We start from the raw sequence: 24,634 nt of genomic DNA, 5'->3' as shown, positions 1-24,634 counted from the left end.
TTTAAAAATGCTACTTGGATGTCTTCCGTTTTAATATATTGCATATTGAGTTCATACTCCTCTTCCTCTTTTTAATAAGATTAGTGTATAATATCACTTACACTAAAACAAAAGTTTATTTGAGGCTGAGAGGCCTCATAACCAACATGTTCAACTGTATATGTCTTAGGGCTGGCCTCGAGACGTATTTGAACCCCCTGTTAGAGCTACAGAGATAAGAAGTGAGAGAACACTTACGCTAACAACTTAATTTAATTATTCGATCTTTAAATAATAAAATGAAAGCATAAATCAGCAATCTCCCGAGCTAGGAACCCATGCAATACTACTTACACATACTTAGAGCTGGCACCGATATGCCTAATGTGCTTTATGGGGCCATCCTTTGCATTCATGTTCAAATTTTCCACTCTTGTTAGTCATATTCAAATTACTCACTTTGTAGTTTTAAGTGAGCTTAATGGGTAATATTTTCATTTTATTTTGTTAAGAAGAATTTAACTGGGTGACGCTGACGCATATGTGCATATGCATCCAACGCACCTTCTACACGGGAGAGAATTTTTAATGTGACATGGTACACAACGTGTCCTTATGTAAATGGTAGGATATATGTGTTAAAAAATTAATAACTTAAAAATTAAAATTTTTCATCACTTACATAAAAATATGTGATGAATTATCCGTATTCTCATCGTAATTAAAAATTTCTCTCTACACGGAACTTTTCTCAAAAAAATACTCTTATCTTTCTTTCTCTCACTCTTCAAGAAAATTCTAGACTTCCCACACTCAAATTTTTTTTTCAATTTGTTTAAAATTCGACCCGATAGATCAAGCGTTGTAATACAATTAACTTAATACATCAAAAAAATTCCAATTCGTTAAAACTTATTTGGATGTACTTTTAAAATGGTTAAAAACACTTTTAGAGAAAATGTTTTTTTAGTTTCAAAAGCACTTAAAATGTTTTCTACAAGAAGCACATAATTGGTGCTTCTTTTAAAAAACACTTTAAGTATTTTATCAAAATTTGTATTTTTACTAAGAATTAGTTCCAAAATTTTTTTTACCAAAAACTCTTCACATCCAAACAAGCACTTGTATAATAACACCAGTATCCAGCGTTTCCGACACGCAGGAAAATTCCTCCCACGCCCAACGAGACAAAAATTGGTGCAATATAAATGGAGCCCCTGAGTTCACACTGTCCTCACTTTCACATATCACACAACCTCCGGCGAATTTGAAGTTCGGAATATCCCAGCCTCGTATAAGAACATTTCGAAAGATCAAAAATGTCAGACGGTGAAGTTAAAGCTGCCGATGTGGTCAACGCCGAACCCCACGACGTTGTCTCGCTTCTTTCTTCTGCGAAGAGGGACTTTCTTGTCCGTAACAATGGTGATCAGGTAAAATTTCAGCTCTTTTTTCTGATTCTCTTCGATTTTTTAGTTAATTTCTTATCGGTAAAAAATCTTGGGTAAATTTTTTCAGTGTTAGTGAAATAGATTCAGTCTGGGGTCGTTGAAGGTATGTTAAAAACAGTGTTTAAAATTATCGATACATAAATTTTTGGAAATATTGATGATATATCGATATTGATATCAAAATCGGTTGTCTTGGAGAGAAATGATGAAAAATTTCAAAGAGGTGGGTATAAACTCATTCAGATTTAGTCGAAATTAGAGAAATAAATTTCAAAAGATCGAAATCTTCAATGGGTTCCGGAAAAATTTCTTTAGTGAATCGTTTCATTGATTTTTCTATATCTAGCCGATATCGGGTGAGGTTTGCATTTTACCCTCATTTCCATATCGATACTTTGATTTTTCGGTTATTTGGATGAAAATGTCGACAATTTTGTGGATATTTTAAACACTCTGTTGAAGTAGTTTAACAATTGGGGTTTTTTTTATCACTCTTGTAGATGTATTTGAAATTAATAAATAAATAGAGGTTCAATTTGTTTGAGTGGCAAAAGAAAAAGGCAAATTTCTGTACTTTTTGGTGAAAAAAGTAAATTAAAGATATTGCTCTGTTTGCAAGGTTTTAGACTTTGTTAGGTTGAATTTATATCTGGTTTTACTGAACTCAGCATTTTGTTTGTGCAAATTGAAGTTATGGTAAACATTAAGTTCCTCCAACCTTCCGGTTATTTGATACTTACTGATTAAGAAACGATCTTCAATTTATTAATTTGTGCATAGATGATATTTAAATGAGAGGATATGAAAACGAACGGTTTAGATTATGATCCGACTGTTGTCCTTGAACTGTAATTTATTTGCATACATGTACATGTATTAACTTGAGTAGTGGTTGATTTAGAAAGACTTGTTTGAAAGGTTTAAGAAAATTTGGAAAAGAAAAGTTATTATTCAGATGTAGAGGGCTCAGGGTTGATGGTAATATTGGTAGTGGGATAATGTAAGAGAGGAATCATACGTCAAATTCTGGATTTTCAGATTAAGGTTGAGAGCTTGAAAGGGAAAAAGCTTGGGCTGTATTTTTCTGCATCATGGTGCAGTCCATGCCAACAATTCACCCCAGCTTTAGTCGAGGCCTACAATGAGATCTCTCCAAATGGTGATTTTGAGATTATATTTATCTCGGCTGATGAAGATGATGAGTCATTCAATGGGTACTTCTCCAAGATGCCATGGCTTGCAATTCCGTTCTCTGATTCAGACGCACGTGATCGCGTGGATGGGTTGTTCAAAGTTAGTGGGATACCCCATCTTGTGATCCTTGGCGAAGATGGGAAAGTTTTGAGTGACGATGGAGTTGAGATTCTTCTGGAGTACGGAGTTGATTCCTACCCTTTTACACAGGAAAAGATAAAAGAACTAAAAGATCAAGAAGAAGCTGCCAGAAGGGAACAGTCCCTGAAAAAAATCTTGGTCTCCCGCTCACGCGACTTTGTAATTTCAAATAACGGAGAGAAGGTAAGTTTCGTTGCCACTTCTTGTTTATGATACTGACTTATAGTCTCGTATTCTATGAATTTGCTGTGAAATGCAACTCGGCTGCACAATCTGACTTTTGTTATTAATTTGTGCATAAATCAAGGTGCCTGTCTCTGAACTAGAAGGGAAGATAGTGGGTCTCTATTTCTCATTGTCTTCATACAGTCAATGTGCAGAATTTACTCCAAAACTTGTGGAGGTCTATGAGAAGCTGAAAGGAAATGGAGAGAACTTCGAGATTGTGTTGCTGCCACTTGATGATAATGAAAAATCATTCAACAAAGATTTTGAGAAAATGCCTTGGTTTTCTTTACCCATTGGGGACAAAAATGTTGAGAAGTTGGCTCGGTACTTTGAGCTGTCAACCTTACCCACTTTGGTTATTATTGGGGCAGATGGTAAAACACTTAGTAAGAACGTTGCTGATGCCATTGACGAGCATGAGAGTCTGGCATACCCCTTCACGCCAGAGAAGTTTGCAGAGCTCGAGGAGATAGAGAAGGCAAAGGAGAAAGCTCAAACCCTGGAGTCACTTTTCATTTCCGGGGATCGAAATTTTGTCATTGGAAAAGATGAAACTGAGGTAAGATATCGGTGTCCACCTTTTATGGTTTATACAGTGATATTCTTTTGTGTGATGTGGGACGAAAGCCCACAGATCACTTCTTTCAGGGTATGTAACTTGTATTGTGCGGGTGCATTTGTGTTTTTTTTTTTTTTTTTCTTTTTTTTTGTGTGTGGTAGCAAGTAAATAAAGTATTATTTCTGCATTCAGGTTCCTGTGACAGATCTAGTGGGGAAGAACATCCTCCTTTATTTCTCAGCTCACTGGTGCCCTCCTTGCCGTGCCTTTCTGCCAAAACTTGTTGAAGCCTACAACGAGATTAAGGCAAAGGACGATGCATTTGAAATCATTTTCATCTCTAGTGACCGGGATCAGACCTCTTTCGATGACTTCTTTGCTAAAATGCCATGGCTTGCTCTTCCCTTTGGCGATGAACGAAAAGTGCCGTTGAGTCGCAGATTCAAGGTCCAGGGCATCCCCATGCTCGTCGCCATTGGTCCTAATGGCAAAACCGTCACAAAAGAAGCAAGAAATCTTGTCATGCTTAATGGGGCGAATGCTTATCCTTTCACCGAAGAGCGACTGAAGGAGATGGAAGTGGAATATGAGGAGATGGCAAAAGGGTGGCCCGAGAGGTTGAAGAATGCACTCCATGAGAGGCACGAGCTTGTCCTCACGCGACATACAGGATTTACGTGTTATAAGTGCGATAAATCGGGACTGGTGTGGTCATTCTGTTGTAAGGAGTGTAATTTCAATCTCCACCCAAAGTGCGCGTTGGAGGTAGATAAAGAGACCGAAAATGATGCCAATCAGGAAGAAGAGGAATCCAAAGAAGGAGGGGTTTGTGACGGTGATGTTTGTACAAAGGCTTGAGAAGTATGTATGTGTCGTCGTGTGTGTGATTTAAGGCTGGAAACTGCATTTAGAGTATCATGAGAAGCTGAGAAATGTGTTTTTTTAGGTTAAACAAGTGACTTGTTATGATTGTGTCCTAAACTCTTACGTATTGCGTTTCAGATGATGCAATATTATAATTATTACTTAACTGAAATTATTTAATCTTTGAATTCAAGTTTAGAGTTAGAGATGCATATTCATCAAACTAAGAACTCTTAATGAACTCGTTTTTAGTTTCTAGTTTTAGTTTGGTTTTTTAGCCAAAATGATTTCGAAATTGTCATAAGTCCTCATTTTGGCCCTTGAGATTTAAAACCGATAGAATTGGTCATTGAGTTTGTTTACTGTTAATTATTTTGGTCATTTTGCGAAATTTTTTTGTTAAATTAAAGAAAATGACAAAATACTTCGAATTTTGTCAAATCATTTGGGCTCGTTGATAGTTAAATTGAGGGCATTTTTGTCATTTTGATCATTATTTAACAGAATGAGCAAAATGATTGACGGTGAACAAACTCATGACAACTTTTATCGATTTCAAATCTCAGGGACTAAAGTGACGATTTATGTCAATTTCAGGGATTACTTTGGCTAGAATACCTTTTAGTTTTTTATGAGAGAAATGAGGAATGAAGGTGGTTATAAAAATATTGTGGAAGATATGTGTTTAGAGTAACGCATGATGAAAACTAAAACTGAATATAATTTTTTGCTTTCATTTCTCCCCTTCTTCATCCACCCATCTTCTTTGCCTTCTCTACTCCTCACGTGTTCAATTTCTAATTTTCTACTAAAATTAAAAACGAAATAATGTTCAAATAAATTTACATCTATATATGTCCCCTCTTTCTAATAATTGTCAATAGTTCTTTAACTTTAATTGAATTGGAGTTTTGATCATTCAACTAAAAATTCGTATCTACTAGTTCATTAACTCATCAAAAAGTGCAACTATGATTTTTTTTCGTCAACTCCGTTAGAACCTTAATGAGTCATGATGACATGGCCATTGCTATAATTGGGTTAAAGTTAAGGGACCATTTCTCTAATGGGGTTAATGCTAAGGGATCATTGCTCTAATTGAGTTAAAGTTGAAGGATCATTGCTACAATTCTCTTATTTTGATTTTTCATATTTGCCCTTTGATTCAGCCTGCGTGACATGACTCATTTTGACGAGAGTTCTGATGGAGTTGACGAAAAGGATCATAGCTACACGTTTTGATGAGTTAAAAGACCAATATTCCAATTCTATTAAAATCGATGAACCATTGCTGTAATTTTCTCAATAAAGAGGGACAACCACACATGGCTTGAATTAATAATAATTTGCGCATTGCCAATGAGTGTTTATAATGGAAAGGGTTCATCTCCAGATTTATTCTACCAAATTCATCTTATCAATCAATCCGGACTCTTGAAATTTGATCTAACGGTTAAAGTTATTATAACTTTTAAAGAGACCCCCTGTTTTTAACCGTTAAATCAAATTTCGAAAGCTCGCATTGATTGAAGAAGTAAATTTGATGAAAGAGATCCAGAGAAAATCTTTTCCGTTTATAATAGGAACCTGGGCTTGAGCGTGCCCCGCATGGCCTGCGCTTCTTGCAGTCTTGTTTGTTTGTATGTCGTACGCAGTGGCTCAGCCTGAACAGGCGCAGCTTACAATTTCCAATCACCATAAATTCCACAGGGAACACCGGATAAGGACGATTGACCCAAAGTCTTTTATTCATAGCTCTAATCCGACAACCAAATAGAGTTACGGACCCTCCAATTAAAAAAGTTTTTAAGTTTGGTACCAAATTTGTCGATATTAAAATATACAATTTGTCTTAATAGATTTATTGTTGAGTTCATATTCATGCGTTTTGGATTTGAAACACACTATAATTTGAAATGGTCCATTTCCATATTGCATTTGCATGATTTATAATCCAGTATATTGTTATCATTATTCAAGAGGAACTACTATTTTTAAATAAAAAGCTATAATCTCATGGGGATTTAGACGGAAACTCAATCTTAGCCAGCCAGCTCGTATTTTGGGTGTGTTTATTATTATATTGTCAGTGGTGCCCTCGACGTCGACGATCCTCGTAAAAGTCGCAAACTTTCACCACCAAACTTAAATATAGACCAAATTCCAATTGCAGCTCAGATAGAGACTCAGAAAGCATGGCTAACGGCGACGAAGACGGCGTCACTCACGACCTCCTTTCTATCATCTCCTCCGCCGACAGAAACTTCCTCCTCCACAACAACGGCGGCCAGGTAAAAGTATAACCATGATATTTTCTCATTAAAGTTTCGACTCTATGTTCATTGAGATTGCAGGGGGGAAAAAGCAAACCAAAGTATTTGCATTTTTTTTTTTGTTCTGAGAATATAGAGGAATGTTAATCTAAATGTAATTATGATGGAAACCCAGTTGGGTAAATGCTATGTAATTGCTTGGTTCAATCTCAAAATGTTTACTTTGGCATTGATTATACGAAGAACAGATTGAGATGGCGGTTTTTATTTTATTTTCTGGGTTGTGGTGATTATTTTTTTTATGAATATATAGGCTGAGATCAGTAGTTTGACCGGAAAGATTGTGGGGTTGTATTTCTCCGCCTCGTGGTGCGGCCCGTGCCGCCGGTTCACCCCAAACTTGGTGGAGGTCCACCAGGACTTGGCCGCCAAAGGCGACTTTGAAGTTGTGTTCGTCTCTTCTGATAGAGATGAGGAATCGTTCACCGGATACTTCTCGAAAATGCCGTGGCTTTCGATTCCCTTTTCGGATTTGGAGACCCGAAAACGCCTCAAGGAGCTCTTCAAGGTCAGGGGGATTCCCCATCTTGTCATTATTGATGCCAATGGAAAAGTTTGTACTAATGATGGGACAAAAATTGTAATGGACCACGGGGCGGATGGTTATCCGTTCACCGCGGAGAAGATGAATTTATTAAAAGAGAAGGAAGCCGCGGTGAAGGAGAATCAGTCCTTGAGTTCTCTCTTGGTTTCTAGCTCCCGGGATTATTTGATTTCGAAGGATGGCAATAAGGTACAGCTTTTCCCCTTTGATGTTACATTGCTAGCACTTCTGTAACGTTGGATTGTTTTAACTTTTATATGATAGAGATAGTTGATGACCATGAATACCGAGAAAAATGTATCGACAGGTTTCTGTATCCGAGCTTGAAGGAAAGATTGTTGGGTTGTATTTCTCGCTTTATACTCACAAGCCATGCAAAGAATTTACTCAGGCACTTGTGAAGTTCCATGAGAAAATGAAGGAGAAAGGCGAGAACTTTGAGATTGTGTTGATATCTCTGGACCTTGAAGAGGAACACTTCAAAGAAGGGTTTCAAGCGTCATGGTTGGCATTGCCGTTTAAGGACAAGAACTGTGAAAAACTTGCTCGCTACTTTGAGCTTGAGAATTTACCCACACTAGTTATAATTGGGCTACATGGGAAGACCTTACACTCCAATGCGGCCGAACTCATTGAAGAGTATGGCGCTGAAGCCTACCCCTTTACACCAGAGAAGATTGCCGTGCTTGCTGAGTTGAAACTCGAAGAACAGACCATACAGTCACTTTTAGTTGCTGGGGGCAGAGACTTTGTGATTGAAAATAACGGTTCCAAGGTACAATTTTCTTGCCGGTTCCTTTCCTTATGTTCTATGCCATCAATTAAATTTCAAATGTTTCTTTATTCTCATCAGTCAGAGGTTTTTAGTTGCATGCGTCAAGTTTCTGTCTGTGTTTGATTAGGTACCCGTGTCTGAGCTTGCTGGGAAGCACATTCTGCTCTATTTCTCAGCTCATTGGTGCCCTCCATGTCGTGCATTCATGCCTAAGCTTATAAAAGCATACAATCAGATCAAGGCAAAGGACAATGCCATTGAAATAATCTTCCTCTCAAGCGATCGCGATCAACCCTCCTTCAAAGAACTCTTTGCAACCATGCCTTGGTTAGCCATCCCATTAGGCGATCCAAGGAAGGCCCTCCTGCAGCACAAATTCAAAATCCAAGGCATTCCTGCATTGGTAGCCATCAGCCCCAACGGCCAGACACTCAGCACACAGGCCCGGCAACTCATACAGGCGCATGGATCCGACGCTTATCCATTCACAGAAGAGCATTTGAAGCAATTGGAGGAAAAGTTGGAGGAAGAAGCAAAGGGGTGGCCTGAGAAAGTGAAGAGTATACTCCATGCTGAACACGAGCTCACGCGTGTGCTCCACCACGACTATGTTTGCTGGTGTAGGGAGCCGGGAAGTGGCTGGTCTTTTTACTGCAAAGACTGCAACTTCGATCTCCACCCAAAATGTGCATTGAACAAGAGCAACAATGGAGGAACAGAGGATGACCCTCCCAAGGCAACGGAGGATTATATTTGTGACGGTGATGTGTGCCGTAAAGTCTGAGAAGGCATTTAAATTGCCTTGTGCATCTGGATTTTGTAAACTATGATGTTTTCTTTTTATACAAAGGTGTTTGTGTGTGTTTTATGCTAATTGCATGATAGAAAGAGGATTTAACCAAAGTTTCCCATTTTCCCTCTAATATGTAAAATTCCCCTCCTCTTTTGGAAGTGTGGGTTTGCCACTGAGTTTTGGGTCCAATTCTTATCAATGTGAAACGATTCATATTTGCGATCACCTTAATACTTATAATTGTGATTGTCTTATGTTGATGATGTAATTTTTTTTATGAATGTGTTTTGTTGCGATTTTGCGCATGTTGTAGGGGCGGAGTGGATAATTCCATAAGTAGGGTGAGTCTGCAAGAACAAAGACAAGCAAAGGATTGTGAAACCCGGCGTCGAGGGTGGTTTTGACTTAGGTTCTTCGATGATCAAGTCAGTATTTGAGAGAGAAAATGAGCAGAATGCTCCAAGTGAGAAAAAGAAGTGTTTGACCATTTGTGATGTGTTGAGGGGCATATTTATAGGCGTCCAAAGTCTATCTCCTGTGCACTCTACCATATATCTGAAGGGTCAGAGTAGTTAGAGTCAGAAGCAAGGGTGGGCACTTAGAACCAAAAACCGAAACCGAAACATGAATCAAATCGAACCGCACCGAACGGTTTGGTTTTACGGTTTTGAAACGGTTTTGGTTTTGAAACCGAACCGCAACATAGAAAACGGTTTGGTTTCGGTTTTGGTTTTTAAAAACCGCACCGAAACCCAATCGCACCGCAAATATTAATAAATATTTAATTAAATGTTCATATTAGATTTCATGTTTTAATTGGTTGTTTGTTAGAATCTATATACTTAGTGTGGACCCAACCACACTAGAATATCATCATTCATCACTTTCTTTCGTTCATTAACTTGAAGGACCTTTGTTATTTTATACCATCACACACACATATATGTACAAGGGTGGACTAATCTTGATATCAAGAGTCAAACAATGATCTAATGAAGTCCACTCATTTGAAGCATGATATCACATATTCTAGTATGAAAGTTTCGCTCACGTTTAATGAATTCAAATTTATTCAACTTGTTTTATGATAAACATTGTTAGGGACACCCTTTTGTTGCACAAACATGTTTTAACATCACAACTGCATGCAACAAGCTAATTGTTTACATAACAAATGTCTTTTTCCTATTGTTATTGGGAAATGCTTATTAATATGTTAAATGCAAATTGTATATTTTTTCTTAAAAACCAAACCGAAATCGTTTGAAACCGCACCGAACCAAACTGTCAAAAATTTTGGTTTCGGTTTCACTCAAAACCGCACCAAACCAAACCGTGCCCACCCCTAGTCAGAAGTATGGCTCTGTGCAGTCAATAGCATGGGCAACATGGGTCTGAGTGCCATAGTCTAACCAGTTAGTCAGAGGCGTGGCTTAGAGTAGTCAGACCATGTGTAGCGTGGGTCTGATGGGACCTGAGTGGAGAGCGGTTGAACATGACGTGGAGAACTTACACGTATGCACTTCAGACTCTGTTGGGATGACGGACCACATATGCCCATTAAGACTCAGGGTGTGCACTCTGGTTGGACCCTATGGGGTGACGAACCACATACTCCCATTAGGACTTTGTGTGGTGTACTCTGTTTCCACCGTATGGGGTGGCAGACCACATACGCCCATCAGGACTCCGCTTGGTGCACTCCAATCGAACCACATACTCACATTATGACTCTGGTCAAGGGGCATGTTTAATATCCCTTTCAGTAACCATCATGAGTCGGAGCGAATTGTCGTTGTATGGTTTGGGTCGCCTTACCCATATCGAAATGGTCGTTGGAGCGGATTGTCATCATATGGCCCAAACTACAAGAAAATTTTCATTGTGATGGTACACCATATGTTTTTATACAAGTGATGGAAATTATATTTTTTAATTCACATATCCCATTATTTATATAATAACACATGGTGTATCAATCTATATTCCGATCACATTAAAAAATCTCGTCTGAACTGCCCTAAGAACAAGGACAGGAAAAATATGGTCCACATGTTTCCTGTTGTAAACTATTAATTTAACTTTTACCCAAAAAAAAAAAAAACTATTATTTTAACATATCATATCTATAAAAAAATGCAAAATAGAAAATACCAAAAAAAATACAACAACTCTCATAATCTAGCTCATGGCCTTTATCTCTAATGGGGTCCACATACCCCAAGTGTAGGCACCGCCACCGTTCAGATTACTCTCCGCGGCTGATCCGGTATTACACGTGCCTCACGTGGCCACTCTTTCTCCAAATTCCCGTAGAAATCTTAGCAAAAGTGTTAAAAAACGAAACAGCGAATTAGAAAAGCCACCAGATTCTTGGATCAGCTTCATAAATTCGACACCGGAATGAATATTCTTCTGATTACATTTGCTCCGTAATCAATCGCTGTAAGTTAACCCATATCTTCTAATTACCTGCTTAATCTCTGAGCTTTGTTTACCGGGTTGGTTCTGTTAATTTCCAGAACTTTTGGTTTTTCTGAAATTTGAGATGGGAATTCTCTAATTATTCCGTGAATGTTTGATTGATATCTCTGAAATTTGAGATGGGTTTTTTTTTTTCTTGATTGTGGTTAGTAAAGGTCTTGAATTTGCTGTAAATGTTAATGGAAATTGCAGATTTAAAGTTGTTTTTTTATCATATTGTTTTTAGCCACAAATTGTACTATCTGTGTTTCTGTGCGTACTAGCTTGGGATATAGAATGGCGGCCAAATGGTGTTAGGAATTCAATTGGTGGTTGGATTATGTACTAATATTTAAATTAACAGGATCAAAAATGGAATTATTAATATATAATTCCATAGATTATCCTGTTTTTAATTACTTTCTAGTTTTTGTTTAAACACTAGTCAGCCATAAGCAAACATAACAAAGTTAATGTTTGCTTCCTCGTATGCAAACCGAATAACATTCACGAAATTCACGAAAATTTTTCATAGAACTTGTTCCAAACAGTTGTCCTTTCAATGGGTGAGACAGAGGTGACCAAGACAAGCGTAGACATCGACAAGAACGAGAGAAATGGGCACCTCAAGCCCAAGGCCTTTAATCTGGCGTTTTCTAAAGCTTTGTTGCAGGTTCCTCACAAGCTGCAAAATTGCCTAAAGGTAAGTTATTTCACTAAAACTTGTGATTTGCTTATGGGTATTGATTTGATATTAGTATTAACAGGCGCTTCGTGTTACAGTCGCAGCTCAAGAGACTAGCAAAGGATGATGGCGTGAAAAAGGTGAGCTCTGTTCCTAAAAAGGCTGCATCTTTGGAGGTTGACCTCGAGAAGCAGTTGCAAGCATGGAGAGAAAATCCTTCTTGGGTTGATCAACCACCGTATATAAAGGTGAGAGATGTGCTTCCCTGTACCAAGTAACTTTCCTTCGGAATGGGAATAAATTGGCTTTATCCTTGTCGTAAACTTGTTGTGTGCCAAAATGTGATTGGTAACCAACGTCAAAAGAAAGAAGATTAATTCAATTTCTTATAGGGAATTGTTATTAGCACTCCAAAAATCTCATTCTACACTCCTCACAAGTGTATTTTTCTTTCTAATTATAGAAAGTTTGGAGTGTCAAATGAGATTTTTGGAGTGCTAATAACAATTCCCTTTCTTATACTATATTTGTGATTTCCCTTGGAAAGGAGAATTTCATATCAGTCAAGTCTCTACATGTATCGTCTTGGTCCCCTCTACACTAACGGTTCAGTTAAGTCCTTAAACATCACCTTCGTGCAGCATATGCTGGTTAAGAGAGAAATTCTAGGCAAGAAGCCGGAATGTTTTAGTGGTTGCAAATATCTATACACTACATTCTCTTCGAAGGAACATCTCAAGAGCTTATGGCTTCTCTGACTACCTACTAACTTTTAAGTCACAAACTACTTTTACTCTTTGCAGGTCAGTGTACCAAAAGGTTCTCTTTGCAACCTGGGCGTAAACGTCAATGTTGGTTTACCCCCAGACGCAGTTTATAATATTGTAACTGACCCCGACAATAAGAGGGTTTTCAAAAATATTAAGGTAAGTGATACCATTCCTGTCCACTTTCCTTTCAGATTTAACCAGGAACAACGTTCTGTTAGAAAGCTGGAGAGGCGTAGGCAGACATGCTTTTTGCTTTCTTCTTTTCCTACTCTATCATATAAAATTGTATTTGTTAATTTGACAAGTTAATTATCTGTCTCAGGAAGTGATATCAAGAAACGTTTTGGTTGATGAAGGTCATAGGCAGGTGGTTGATCTGGAGCAGGCAGCTATATGGAAGTTTCTTTGGTGGTCAGGGACCATTGCGGTTCGTGTTTTAGTAGATCAAAACAGAAAAGACCACTCAGTAAGACTCGATCTTCTTCTTGATGTACTGTAACTTAAGAACTTTTTTTTGTCGCTTTTCCACTTGTTCTTTGTTGACCCATCACCTATTTAGGATCTCCAGTATGCTTTATATTTTGTCGGCAAATCATATCAATAGTTTAGAAACTCATGTTCTGCAATGTCATGGTAAAATTGGATCTCTAATTTCTGAAAATGCCATTTGCCAGATGAAGTTCAAGCAAGTCAAAACAGGGTTTATGGAGAAATTTGAAGGCTACTGGAGAGTCGAACCTCTTTTTGTCGATGAAAAAACCTGCTTTCCGTTTAAACCCAGGACATGGGCAGATTATAATTCTTGCACAGGAGGCAAAGGAAGGATTGGTTCAAAGGTGAGCTTGGAGCAACTGATCCAACCAACTATAGTTCCACCTCCACCGATTTCATGGTACCTAAGGGGAATCACCAGCAAGACTACTGAGATGCTGATAAACGACATGCTTGCTGAAGCTGCCAGATTACGAGGAGAATTAAATCCTGGAGAGTCTAATAAAGAGATTGAAATGTCTCAGGATGGGCAAGTACTTAGTCATGTTGATAATGTATCTAACATCAAAGAAAGATGGGCCCTTCATAGGAGGAACGCAAAGCAATGCCATCGGAGGCTACCGCCTGTCAAATGATCGAATTCTGTTGAGTTAGTAAGCACTTATCTGTATTCCTTATTAATGGAAATTGATATGTAATAGATCCGTCTATATTTCATTTCGTTTTATCCATCAAGTGTAGTGGCCTTAGCGCCGTGTAGCAACTCCTCTCCCTTTCGATTTTTCGATGAGGGTGGAGGATGAGATCGAGGATGAGTGTTGCCTGTCAGAAACTATTTGTTGTATCTGCCTTGTAAGCTGAGTTAATGCTGTAATGACATTGAAGGAAGCTGCTATAAATTACACCAAACACATGTTTTTGTGGTCATTGCCTGTGAGGGGTGCACCAAAAAGTGCTTAAACCTAAACCCTACCATAAGCATTTTGGCTATTGGGAAGCGGTTTTAGCCCTTCCATAAGCATCACCAAACGGGACCCCAAAAATAGACGATATAAGTTTTTTTTTTTTTTTTTCTTTCAATACACTCGGTATTTTCTACACTAAAGGAACACCAAACACAAAAAACTAAAATGTAATAACAGTGAGAATTCATTCAACGATGCGCAGTTACAGTATTTTGACAAGATACAAAACCTAGACGGTGTAGTCACAATTCAAAATCAATCGTGTGAAGTTACATTGTGTGCTACTATAAAGTTTTCCTCTTTCTCCATCTGAATTTTTCTCTTTGTAGTTTTGAATACATGTCCTAGTAGTTTATCCACAATGTTACATAAGCTACGCAAGTTTCAAGCCTTTGAACTCCACAGAATGCAGACAGGCAACCAAGAACTGCCCCTACATTCTTACATCCAAGCCCCGGGGAGAAGGCAACGCGAATTACTGTGAGAGGTAGACACTGCAGTCTATACTTTGGTTTTCATTCAATTCCCCGTTTGGTGGATCATCACCCGCTGGGGATTGTTGCACAGACTGATGGACTTTCAAGTCATCAAAACCATGCTTTTCATAGCTCATGAATGAACCCAATGCTCCAAGAAATCCTTCGTGTTTTAAGAACATTGCTTTTGCTTCACCCTTAGACCTGCAAATAAGGATCAAATGAATGAAATTTTAAACCCGAAACCACGAGGAAAGATGGATGAGTAAAAGAAAACCAAATCAGGCACAGAGCGTGACATCCGTCAAATTTTTTGAAGATTGTTTTGACATAATTTATACTTCAATTCTCAGTATGAATCATTACTGACGCATGAAAAAGGGCATTAAATTCAGGCTTGCCAGAAATGAACGGCAACAGCAATCGTGTCCATGGTATCAGCATGACCCCGAATAAAAAATCCGGCAAAAATTATTCGCTTGAGCCCAAATCTCAGTGCATTCAAGTATGAGATCTGGAGAGAAGATAAAAAATGAAACAATATAATCGGCATGTTAACAAAAATAGTTTCAATCTGGTGGTAAAGGTTGCAACGGAATCAAAGAGTTTTAAGAAATTACAAGTGAGACAGGTTTCTTTCGCCACGGCTTACCTGCCCAATATTATTTGAAATCATTCTTAAGAGTGACCGAGAAATATCTTCAGATTTGTAATCCTTCAGCTCCTTATCGTCAGAAATTACCTTGCCGAAGCTAGAAGCAATGGCTGTTGATATAAGACCAATCTGTAATTGTCAGAAAAATTACATTGCAGTTAATAAGCGTGAGACGAAAGCTAATGGAAACCAGGATCCCCTCATCACTGTTTAAATTAAGGAACTCTTTTAATTTGGCATACAGAGATACGACCAGAACGTCTTCAACATCCTATGTTGAAAGAGGGACCTGTCTATCATGAATATGCATACCTTTGTATAGTCCATTCCACCGTAGATGTCCCCGACAAGCATGTCTATCACTCTATTATTTCCCTGATGACTTAACTCGAGCAACTCGTCAAAACTGAGACACAGTTGCAGCTTTGGTTACTAAGTGAAAATCATATAACGAGAATATCAATAGCTTTGCACTTAAGCAAAAGACAAACGTACTTCTTGCATTTTGTTAAAAGCTTCCCCAAACCCCAAAAGGTTCCACCACCAACATTGGTTCCACTTACTCGCTCAAACTTACCAGGTCCATCTACCTATCGAAGCGCAAGCATAGGACAATACGTCAAGCCTTAAAAAGGTTAAACATATGAAACTAATACAGTAAATAAAGCATCAGCTTTGACGAGAATACCTTGATCATACTGACACCAGAACCAATATTGACAAGCAGATAAGGATATAGATCATCATGGTCAATCTTCACAAATTCCTTTTGACCATCCATGTATGTGAATGCTTCGGGGTGAACTGCCTACTTAAACAACAATCAAAACTTCAATGCTATTTTCAGGCAAGAAAGCAAACAAGACAGAAATATCTCTATAAACAGAAGCTGAATTTTGCAAGTTCCGCATTTCATGACTTGTTCACTTTGCTTTTCCTTCTGAAAGAAAACAGAGAGTATGTCCTCTCGTCTGAAGTCGCTATTGCTCATCCCAATTCCCAACCCACACATTCTATGGATTACATGACATGACTTAAGAAACACACCAACTTGTATATACCAATCTATGTAAGTGGTATTAGGATCCCACCTTGAGCAGAAAATTTGATCCGGCCACAATACAGTCCATTTCATCTGCCTTGTCAAGAGAAATCCCAAGCTTTTCTTTGAAGAGATCTGGGAACTTGTATGCCCCACCGCCTGTGGCCTGCTCTCCATTGTCACGAGTCAATAAATTAGCTTGCATATGGAACAAATACATGCCACAAACAGTCATGATAGTATGGCCAAGCTAAACACGTGTTTTTACCTTGATAATGCACTTTGCGCTCCCAGAAGCTCCGTGTTGTTGGGGGCCTGAAATGATCTACAACCATAAGCAATGACCCAAAACCAGCAAACGATAAGTACAACTATGAACAAGCAGCTATATTCAAGGCATATATGATCTTCTTTCGTATTTCATTTTCAGAAGTTCAAATCTTCCATAACTAAAAAAATTTCGCAGTCGAAAATATGGGTACCATTATTCAAGCTGAAGTACTTCATTTACCAATAAAAATGGTAGTTTCAACTTTCAATCCAAGATTTCAACATGAACATTAATTTGAGCGAAACAAGGTTAAATAATCTCAATTAGTGAAAAAATGAATCTTCCCATTTCCCAAGTTGGATTGAAACGAAATGAGATACGAATGAATCAGGAGATGCAAAGCAAATACTTAAAACATTTAAGCATACCAGTATGGAGAAGTTGCTTGGACCGAATGAAGTCTATGCAGTCATTGATTTTCTCAGTTTCAAACTTTGCAAAATGGAGCTTCCCTTCAAGAACATGGCGCCCTCTATCGCCATTAGAAGCTGGTAAACTCTCATTCGAAGAAGAAGAAGAGTCGGCACTGTTCTTTGAGAAATACACCAACTTTATCAGAGAACCTGCCAACGGGCAAAACAAATACAAAAACAATCGAAAAATCATGAGACTTTGAGCAATTGACCTCCAAAAATAAAAAACCAGGTTATGATCGAGGAGAGTGAATTGCCTCCAATATCGAGAGCAAGGTGGGAAATTTGAGCTTCCAAATTGGTGGGTTTTGAAATCTCTGTAAACTTAGTGTTCCCAATTTCCATTTTTTGATTTGATCTTTTTTTCGTATCAAGTTGTAGAGTTGCCCCTCTGCAGTCTGCAATGCACCTAACGCATTGTATAAATTACATTTTATTCAGGGTGGGGATATTCGATGATTTAAGATTTATCGAGAGATAACTCAGTTCAATCTTAACCTTTGACCTTCAGAGGGAAGAAGGTATCGTCGGCCTCTTTGCCCATTGGGTCATCCGTCGAAGGTTGTCTTGTAAGTTGTAATTTTGCGGGAACTAGTTTAGACTCGTGGAGACGCTATCTAGACCAATTTTGTTGAGTTCATCTTCACTTATAAGTAAGAAGTTTTAAACTTAATTCTTATCAAAGATAAATTTTAACCACATTATTATTAGTCTATTGTAAGATTTAGCCCACCTCTCTCTCCTTTAACAACGTAGATAATATCGTTTAATAAAAAAAAAAAACTCAAAATTTGAGTTTTAAACCTCCAAAGCTTCTCTAATTATTGGACTAAAAAATGTTTTAAATTAAAACTTATTTTTGGATCAAATTTAGCTTGGAAAATGAGCCAAGGATAGTGGTAGAGACTCGGTGCTTGGACCTAGTTGATGATGTTGTCGGCCTCTTGTGAAAAGACTAACAGCCCATGTGGTTGAACCGTTGATTGATCCAACGGTTTATATTATTTTTTTTAAATAAAAATTTTCAATACGTTAAATTCAAGCTAAGGTCGAATATGAGCAAATCTAACGGTTAAAAAAATAAAAATAAAAAAAATCTAAAGACCCAAAATTAAATGCAACGAATAAAAAAATTATAAAAACTTATTTAAATAAAGATTCACCCAAAAATCTTATAAATACCTATGTATTTGTTCAAACATCCACAAAAATTTACTTTCGTCTTACAAACCTATAAAAAAATTGAAATGGTCACCAACTCACCATTAAAGTATAGGTTTGGAGAAATTGATTCAAAGAAGTAACAACTTGTACTAAAAATGTGATAAATAAGTAGCAACTAGTCCAACTCTCTTTCTTATCTTGTGACATATAATTGGATATAAGTCAATAATTTGTTCAGTTGCTTGTTTTCCCACCAAATACTGTTACAATATTGTCAACCGTCGACTACTGTCCTCCTACCAAATTATTCTTCACTGCTTTCCACCAATTTGTTTGTCTTCGCCGACTCTACGAAACATTATCATAAAATAATGTGATTTTGTTTTGGATTTCTACTAAATAAGTAAGAGAGATAATTTTAGGCAAAGGTCGACGAAATATGAGATATTATATGTTGGGTCTTATCTAAATTTATGTCGGTTTCATTAAAATTCCACGATGGTCTTGTCTCTAGTATGAGAGTTGTCATCCTCTTGCAAATTAACTTTGCAATCTAGGGAGTGGGGAATGCAGAAATCCCATCATATTTCACCGCAATGGTTCATGAAAAAGAGGAGTTACTTGATCAGCTTCAATTTTTTTTTTTTTCTTCCCACAATGTTGCAATAGAATGGTTGAAAATGGGGATGTTCCTGGTTCTAGATATGTAAATGTTTTTCTAGCGAATGAATGGAACCCTTTACCTTTTTGCAGCCTCAAATCTTGAACGTTTACAGTCAGGGCTTGAAGATTATGTTTTTACATTAGGAAAAAATGCATGGAGATTTCATATATGCCACAGAAATTGAAAGTTCCTTTTGTGAGTTTTGACACTTACACTCTTGTAAATTGTAAGGGAGCATCTCAAGCTTGGTAGTGGGGTTGCATGCTCTGCAGAAAGCCCGAGTACTTGTCCGTGGACATGTAGCTCGAAAACTGAGGTTTGTTTCATCGCTTACATTCCGCTGCTTTTCAATGCCCTTTACCATAGTGGAACCCTAAAGTATGTAGCAGAGTCATCTGTGAGTGTGAGTTTGGTCTGCAGATGCTTAAAAATCTTGTGATTATCCAGCAATTATGTAGTTATGTTTCCTTGTAATCTTCTAATGGGATTTTGCTTGTGGTTCAAAAATAACAACAAAAGTGACAAAATTCATTGTTTTGTTAGTCTTTTGTTTTGGTGTGTTTGCTTGTATTCATCTTTCCATGTGCTTGCTTTTCCTCTTTAAAGTTTAAGCCATATGTTATACTTTAAAGATTTCTCACCTTGCTGTCCCTCAATCCCCATGCATGCCGTCACAACTCGTCAACTTTGAAGTTTCAATCTTCAAGGGTTAATTATTTGTTTAGTATACCGACATACTATGTAATCGGTGTGTATTAGCCATCTCTTGCGTTTGTGCTGTTTTCACGTTAACACGATATGATGATCCCGAACTTCAAATCACTGGCCCACCTAGAAATCTACAGCTGAGCAAAAAACCAGTGCATGTCGACTATCTGGTGGGGTCTTGGTACCACGGTCCAGAGCCATTGTAAGACTGCCACGTGCATAGCTAGACAATTGTCGCCATACATTCAAAAAGGTACCTATTAGTTGGAATGGAGTGCCAATTGGATGAAGTTGGACTGTGCCGCTGTGGTATTGTAAACGAGTCGAGTTGTCCAAGTTTTGAAGCGAGTCATATTTCAGTTCAGAACTACTTTGAATTGGGTTGAATCGGTTGATCATGAGCTTTATCCCAAATTGCATTTGGGTATAGGGGCTGTTGCTTGGGGTCACATGCATGGAGTCAACTCATTGTGGGGAGAAATTCTAAGGTTCAGCATTTGGATCACGTGTTCATGCAAACTTCAAATACAAAATTAGAACACCACATACCTCACCCCTCCTAATTTTTCATGCTAATTCTATCCCACTTTAACCCCACCCTCCCTCTCACATCAACCCCAATCCGGTTTCTTTACCCAAGAACTTCCCCATTGTGAGAATTATACAGCAGTCCTCAACCAGCATTTCTCGAAGAAAAAGTGGTGAAATTCAATTTTCAGCGCAAGCCGAAAAAATTGATGTAGATCAAATGCACAAAGAACATGCATGTATATATATTTTTAGTACGTATTATAGAGCTCTCAAATACATTAATTCACTTATGTGTATGTGAGTTTTCTATGAACTCTCACTACCAAGAAAACAAGGCCAATCAGAAGCCACCTAAATAAAAAGGAGTATTTAATAGAAGTATGAGACCAAAAAAACAAAACGACGGATCGTTGATCACACAGTTGACTTCTGAATAATAATTAGTCACTCAAGATTGTATTACAGATCATGCAGCAGATGGAGCAGGACGGTATGGAATGGTTGGCTCCGGCATGGAAGCCATGATCGACAGCGGCTTTGAGAAAGTTTCTTCCTCCGCAGTTACTGGGTTTTCAGCCTTGAAATCCAGGGACTCGTCGTTGTAAATTTCCCACCATTTGGCCACTAAGACCTTGATATCCTCTCTGTCCATGTTAGCTTCCTTGCCAGTATACCTCCATGGTTTCGATCCCTATACTTAAGAAGAAACAATTCATTAAGAGTGATTAATTAAATTAAATATGCGTAATCAATCTGTTAAATAGTACTTACTGCAGCACAGTAGTGAACCACGTTTACTTGATCAAGGTGCACGTTCTCTGGGTGGCGCCAAAGATTGGCTAGAACTAGGTTGTATATATTTGGTATGGGTTTGTAAGTCTTTTGGAAGAACATGTTCAAGAAATCCTGTAAAACAAACAAAAAGATTTTATTAATCTCAATTCGCAGTGAAATTATTATGTAACATGGCAGAAACAACCCCACATAAATTTCGCTCAGTTAATTTAAAAATAATCAAAATTTCCAATCAACTTTCCTGTTCTGCAAAAGGGGTGGGTGGGACAACTTGCAGTGTCTGAAGAAGGCTGTTGTAAGTCAAGCGGCTAGGCTCGAACACAAACATTCCGGCGTTGAAATACAGTGGAGGAGGAGAGCCCATGTCCGCAGGCCATGAAACCTTGTCAGGGCACTGCTGGCAATACCCAATTTTGTATTGAGGTGCGTGACTCCATGTTTTCTCACAGAAGCAGTCCATCACAGCGTAGAAGTAGCCATTAGGCGTGTCAAACAGGTGATCTATGTTCTCATACACTTGGATATCCGCATCCAAATATATCATTTTGCTGTACCCCTCAAACTGCATATATATAAGTTCCATATACTCAAATATATACTGATGCCATGTATACATATTTATTGTAACCATAAGAAATGCATGTGCGCATATTTTATTCATCAGACAGTCTGATATTATGTTGTACGACAATTGATTTAAATCATTGGCAGACTAATTTCATTCGACAATCGGACAACATATTAGATGTTTATACGTTATCATGATAACTATCAATATGTAGTATGGTTTTACATACATTCCAAATACGGAGCTTCGAGTAGTTGATGACATAGTAGGCCATTGCAAACTTGATCTGGTTCTCAGGAGGATAAATAGGTTCGATCTCCTGGACAATACAGCCCTGAGACCGCAAAATCTCACGGTGCTCCTCCGGCACGTCCGGCAATATTGCAACCACAAGAGAGTATTCACTCTTCACTTTGCGTAGGCCCTTAGCCAAACCCACAACCCCTTTGACATAATCAGCATTACCGGCTAAAAATGTCACAAAGGCCCTCTTGGAGTAGCCTGTAGTAGTACGGTTGCTGGTTGCTTGCAACACATCGGCTGGAACTTCTCGGGGTGCCATTTCCTTGATTTTGTGTGATGAATAGTAATAAAGGGAAGATGTTGGGGTGATTTGGAAAGTTGCAGAGAGTGGTTTGATGAAAATTATTAGGTTGGTGTGTTGAGAAATGAGGAGTGTGGGGAAAGTAAATTTGTTACACTGATGAAGCCACCCTACTAACCTTTGTTCCTGAGTTGCAATCTTGCCCCTATGGATGCCTTAAATAAACAAATGAGGACTAAATGCATGTCAGATGAACCCAAATGAAACCCAAATGCAAAGTCCCATTTTTTTAATTTTTTAATTTTTTATAAATAATGTTCTATTGGGGTTTATGATGGTATTGGAGAGAAATAAAAAAACAAGAAAGAATGAATGAACAATGTTTGTAGTTCAAACCCACCAATCATCTAAATAGGGTAGCCTTATCATCAAGAATCCAGATGGACGGCTGAGATTGATGGGAAGGTAATAAGGTCATGGCCAATAGAAAATACAGGAGGCTCCATTAAGAATACTATGTAATTACTTGTAATGGGGGAAATGTATTAGGCATCAAGTGGGAATCATTTTCCGTTGTGGAAATATATTTAAGAAAGTTAGCATCAAAGGGTGGAGTACTCGGCTGAAGTGGGGCCTTTGATAGAGAAATGATCATTTTTAGAGGTCGATGCCAAATTAAGGATAAAATTTGGCCTAGGGTTTTTGTCCACGTCATTTAGGCGACTATTTTCATATAATCATGGTATGCGATTCTTGTATTTTGATTTCATCTGATTTTGTCACAGATGAGAGTTAACAAGACTATCGAATTTCATTTCAAAATTTAAAGAGGTTTGTTTTTAGGCTCAAACTTAATAATATCCATTAATTTCTAAAACATGATTAATACTACATACATGAGTTTAGCATATATATTCGAATCTTTGTCTCTGTAGTACATATGAATTTAGTGTATTTATTAAAAAAAACCATAATTAATACAAAGTTTGCCCTAAACCCTAAACCCTAAACTTTATCATTGAATTAATCAAGGAAAAATCAGATGAGGGTTTTCATTTTGATGAGAAAGTTTAACAATAATTATAAAGATTGACTAGCTTACTGATTTGGAAGATTATTCATTAATTGACATCTGGCATATTCCTCTATACCAACAATGAGAAAAGAAGGAAAATACAAACAAAATGATGGAGAAAATATGGTTGAGACCATGCATTAGCATGTGTGATGACAAGAATTAATAACAAGATTCTCAACGTCTATGAATTTGAAGGTGATCGATGGACGATGAAGTTCAAAAAAGTTTTGTTTATATATGATCCATGCACCCAAACAAATTACCAAAGTTGTATTTTTCTCCGTATTAATTAAATAAAGGGGCTTTTAGATCTAGGTCCAAAAACGTAGAGTGTTTTTAGGAGTGAGTCCAGTTATCTAATTATATGTTTTTATTTCTTTTATACTCATTTTATATTTTCTAAAAATATTAAAAATCAATTAAAATATTCTAATATTATGCATTTTCCAACTCCAAAAAAATATATTTAATATCTTATAACAAAAAAACTAATATACTAACATAAATTTATCTACAAAACATTCTACCCTAACTCAAGTAACAAATATATGAATGTATATAATACATATACGTGAGATATGAACCTTAATTAAAAGGTAGAAAAAACATAACATACCTACAAGCAAGACACATTAATCTGTGACAGATTAATTATAAAAAAAGAATTTGTCATATAGGTAGATAAATATAATTAACCTGTGATATAGGTTGATTATAAAAATTAAAAATAAAATCTATAAATGGGGTTTAAAGCAGGAGGAAGAACGAGAAATAACAAAAAGATAAATAAAAAGAAATAAGCAAAGAGATAATTGTGAAGAAATTTGATTTTTATAATAAATCTTATCATTGAACAGATAACTGTTGATAATTAAATTGTAAGATCCCACATCGTCCAGCGGTGTAGATCCTCTATGCCTTATATGTATATTCTCATCTCTTTCTAGTACGAGGTCTTTTGGGAGCTCACTAGCTTCGGATTTTGTATGAACTCCGAAATTAAGCGAGTTTGGACGAGAGTTATTAAGAAGGTTTTTTTATAAAATAAAAATAAAAGAGAGAGAGAGAGAGAGAGAGAATGGTATCTGCATGCACTTGTTCCTTAAGAGTCGGTCCTCAAACAAAGTATTTGGTATTAATCGTGACTGATAAGAATTAGGGTTAGCTTTATTTGCCCTTTTTCTTTTGGGCTTTTACTGCAGACTCCAGCACCCTGTAAAATTTTGTTTCCCGCGGCTTTCTCACATGCATATTACATATATCTTGAAAGACGTATGTGGTTTTGCAAATACCACACAAATCTCATCCAATAACGAATTCTCGAGGAGGCAGCAGATACATAAAAGTTTTCCTTCGTTGAGAATGTCACCGACGTCATTAGAAATTCCACAATATTATTTACGCTTCAACTACCATCTACTTCGAATCA

At 37.4% G+C, this 24,634-nt stretch overlaps 5 protein-coding genes across 6 annotated transcripts; 3 read left to right on the top strand and 2 right to left on the bottom strand.

Moving 5' to 3' along the window:
- The first annotated feature begins 1,133 nt into the window (after nt 1–1,133).
- Nucleotides 1,134–4,680, top strand: LOC137736909 (probable nucleoredoxin 1). The gene is made up of 4 exons (XM_068476224.1): nt 1,134–1,412; nt 2,469–2,948; nt 3,073–3,552; nt 3,745–4,680. Exons 1-4 carry the CDS (start codon nt 1,299–1,301, stop codon nt 4,408–4,410), a joined length of 1,740 nt encoding a protein of 579 aa, XP_068332325.1. The 5' UTR covers nt 1,134–1,298; the 3' UTR covers nt 4,411–4,680.
- A 1,692-nt stretch (nt 4,681–6,372) lies between these two features.
- On the top strand, nt 6,373–8,960 carry LOC137738213 (probable nucleoredoxin 1). The gene is made up of 4 exons (XM_068477845.1): nt 6,373–6,707; nt 7,003–7,482; nt 7,601–8,068; nt 8,196–8,960. Exons 1-4 carry the CDS (start codon nt 6,612–6,614, stop codon nt 8,850–8,852), a joined length of 1,701 nt encoding a protein of 566 aa, XP_068333946.1. The 5' UTR covers nt 6,373–6,611; the 3' UTR covers nt 8,853–8,960.
- A 2,195-nt stretch (nt 8,961–11,155) lies between these two features.
- LOC137737542 (uncharacterized) lies at nt 11,156–14,198 on the top strand. Of its 2 annotated transcripts, none has more exons than XM_068477058.1 (6): nt 11,156–11,306; nt 11,876–12,027; nt 12,108–12,257; nt 12,813–12,935; nt 13,102–13,245; nt 13,454–14,198. In XM_068477058.1, exons 2-6 carry the CDS (start codon nt 11,887–11,889, stop codon nt 13,904–13,906), a joined length of 1,011 nt encoding a protein of 336 aa, XP_068333159.1. In that variant the 5' UTR covers nt 11,156–11,306; nt 11,876–11,886; the 3' UTR covers nt 13,907–14,198. The 2 variants fall into 2 exon arrangements, with proteins under 2 accessions (XP_068333159.1, XP_068333160.1); XM_068477059.1 differs by having other exon boundaries at nt 11,160–11,306; nt 11,860–12,027.
- Nucleotides 14,199–15,103: 905 nt separating this feature from the next.
- Nucleotides 15,104–17,712, bottom strand: LOC137736286 (pantothenate kinase 1-like). Its single transcript, XM_068475581.1, has 9 exons — nt 17,411–17,712; nt 17,109–17,303; nt 16,678–16,724; nt 16,459–16,575; nt 16,056–16,175; nt 15,863–15,957; nt 15,680–15,773; nt 15,365–15,496; nt 15,104–15,226 (listed from the first exon to the last, which is right to left on the bottom strand). Exons 1-9 carry the CDS (start codon nt 17,496–17,498, stop codon nt 15,104–15,106), a joined length of 1,011 nt encoding a protein of 336 aa, XP_068331682.1. The 5' UTR covers nt 17,499–17,712.
- Nucleotides 17,713–20,433: 2,721 nt separating this feature from the next.
- LOC137737774 (galactinol synthase 1-like) lies at nt 20,434–22,363 on the bottom strand. The gene is made up of 4 exons (XM_068477326.1): nt 21,813–22,363; nt 21,261–21,577; nt 20,992–21,130; nt 20,434–20,911 (listed from the first exon to the last, which is right to left on the bottom strand). The coding sequence occupies exons 1-4, from the start codon at nt 22,143–22,145 to the stop codon at nt 20,687–20,689; spliced, it is 1,014 nt and encodes a 337-aa protein (XP_068333427.1). The 5' UTR covers nt 22,146–22,363; the 3' UTR covers nt 20,434–20,686.
- Between the last annotated feature and the right edge of the window lie 2,271 nt (nt 22,364–24,634).

The sequence above is a fragment of the Pyrus communis genome, chromosome 6, assembly GCF_963583255.1.
Source record: "Pyrus communis chromosome 6, drPyrComm1.1, whole genome shotgun sequence".
Classification (NCBI taxonomy): Eukaryota; Viridiplantae; Streptophyta; class Magnoliopsida; order Rosales; family Rosaceae; genus Pyrus; species Pyrus communis.
This window is presented reverse-complemented; position numbering and strand designations above follow the sequence as displayed.

Coding starts and splice junctions, on each gene's coding strand:
- LOC137736909 (XM_068476224.1), top strand. CDS start 1,299: ATGTCAGACGGTGAAGTTAAAGCTGCCGATGTGGTCAACGCCGAACCC. Junction 1,413..2,468: donor TCCGTAACAATGGTGATCAG/GTAAAATTTCAG, acceptor CTGGATTTTCAG/ATTAAGGTTGAGAGCTTGAA. Junction 3,553..3,744: donor TTGGAAAAGATGAAACTGAG/GTAAGATATCGG, acceptor TTCTGCATTCAG/GTTCCTGTGACAGATCTAGT.
- LOC137738213 (XM_068477845.1), top strand. CDS start 6,612: ATGGCTAACGGCGACGAAGACGGCGTCACTCACGACCTCCTTTCTATC. Junction 6,708..7,002: donor TCCACAACAACGGCGGCCAG/GTAAAAGTATAA, acceptor ATGAATATATAG/GCTGAGATCAGTAGTTTGAC. Junction 8,069..8,195: donor TTGAAAATAACGGTTCCAAG/GTACAATTTTCT, acceptor GTGTTTGATTAG/GTACCCGTGTCTGAGCTTGC.
- LOC137737542 (XM_068477058.1), top strand. CDS start 11,887: ATGGGTGAGACAGAGGTGACCAAGACAAGCGTAGACATCGACAAGAAC. Junction 12,028..12,107: donor AGCTGCAAAATTGCCTAAAG/GTAAGTTATTTC, acceptor TTCGTGTTACAG/TCGCAGCTCAAGAGACTAGC. Junction 13,246..13,453: donor AAAACAGAAAAGACCACTCA/GTAAGACTCGAT, acceptor GCCATTTGCCAG/ATGAAGTTCAAGCAAGTCAA.
- LOC137736286 (XM_068475581.1), bottom strand. CDS start 17,498: ATGGAAATTGGGAACACTAAGTTTACAGAGATTTCAAAACCCACCAAT. Junction 15,958..16,055: donor CTGGTGTCAGTATGATCAAG/GTATTCTCGTCA, acceptor GCGCTTCGATAG/GTAGATGGACCTGGTAAGTT. Junction 15,774..15,862: donor CTTTTAACAAAATGCAAGAA/GTACGTTTGTCT, acceptor ACTGTGTCTCAG/TTTTGACGAGTTGCTCGAGT.
- LOC137737774 (XM_068477326.1), bottom strand. CDS start 22,145: ATGGCACCCCGAGAAGTTCCAGCCGATGTGTTGCAAGCAACCAGCAAC. Junction 21,131..21,260: donor CCACCCACCCCTTTTGCAGA/ACAGGAAAGTTG, acceptor TTTGTTTGTTTT/ACAGGATTTCTTGAACATGT. Junction 20,912..20,991: donor TGGTTCACTACTGTGCTGCA/GTAAGTACTATT, acceptor TCTTAAGTATAG/GGATCGAAACCATGGAGGTA.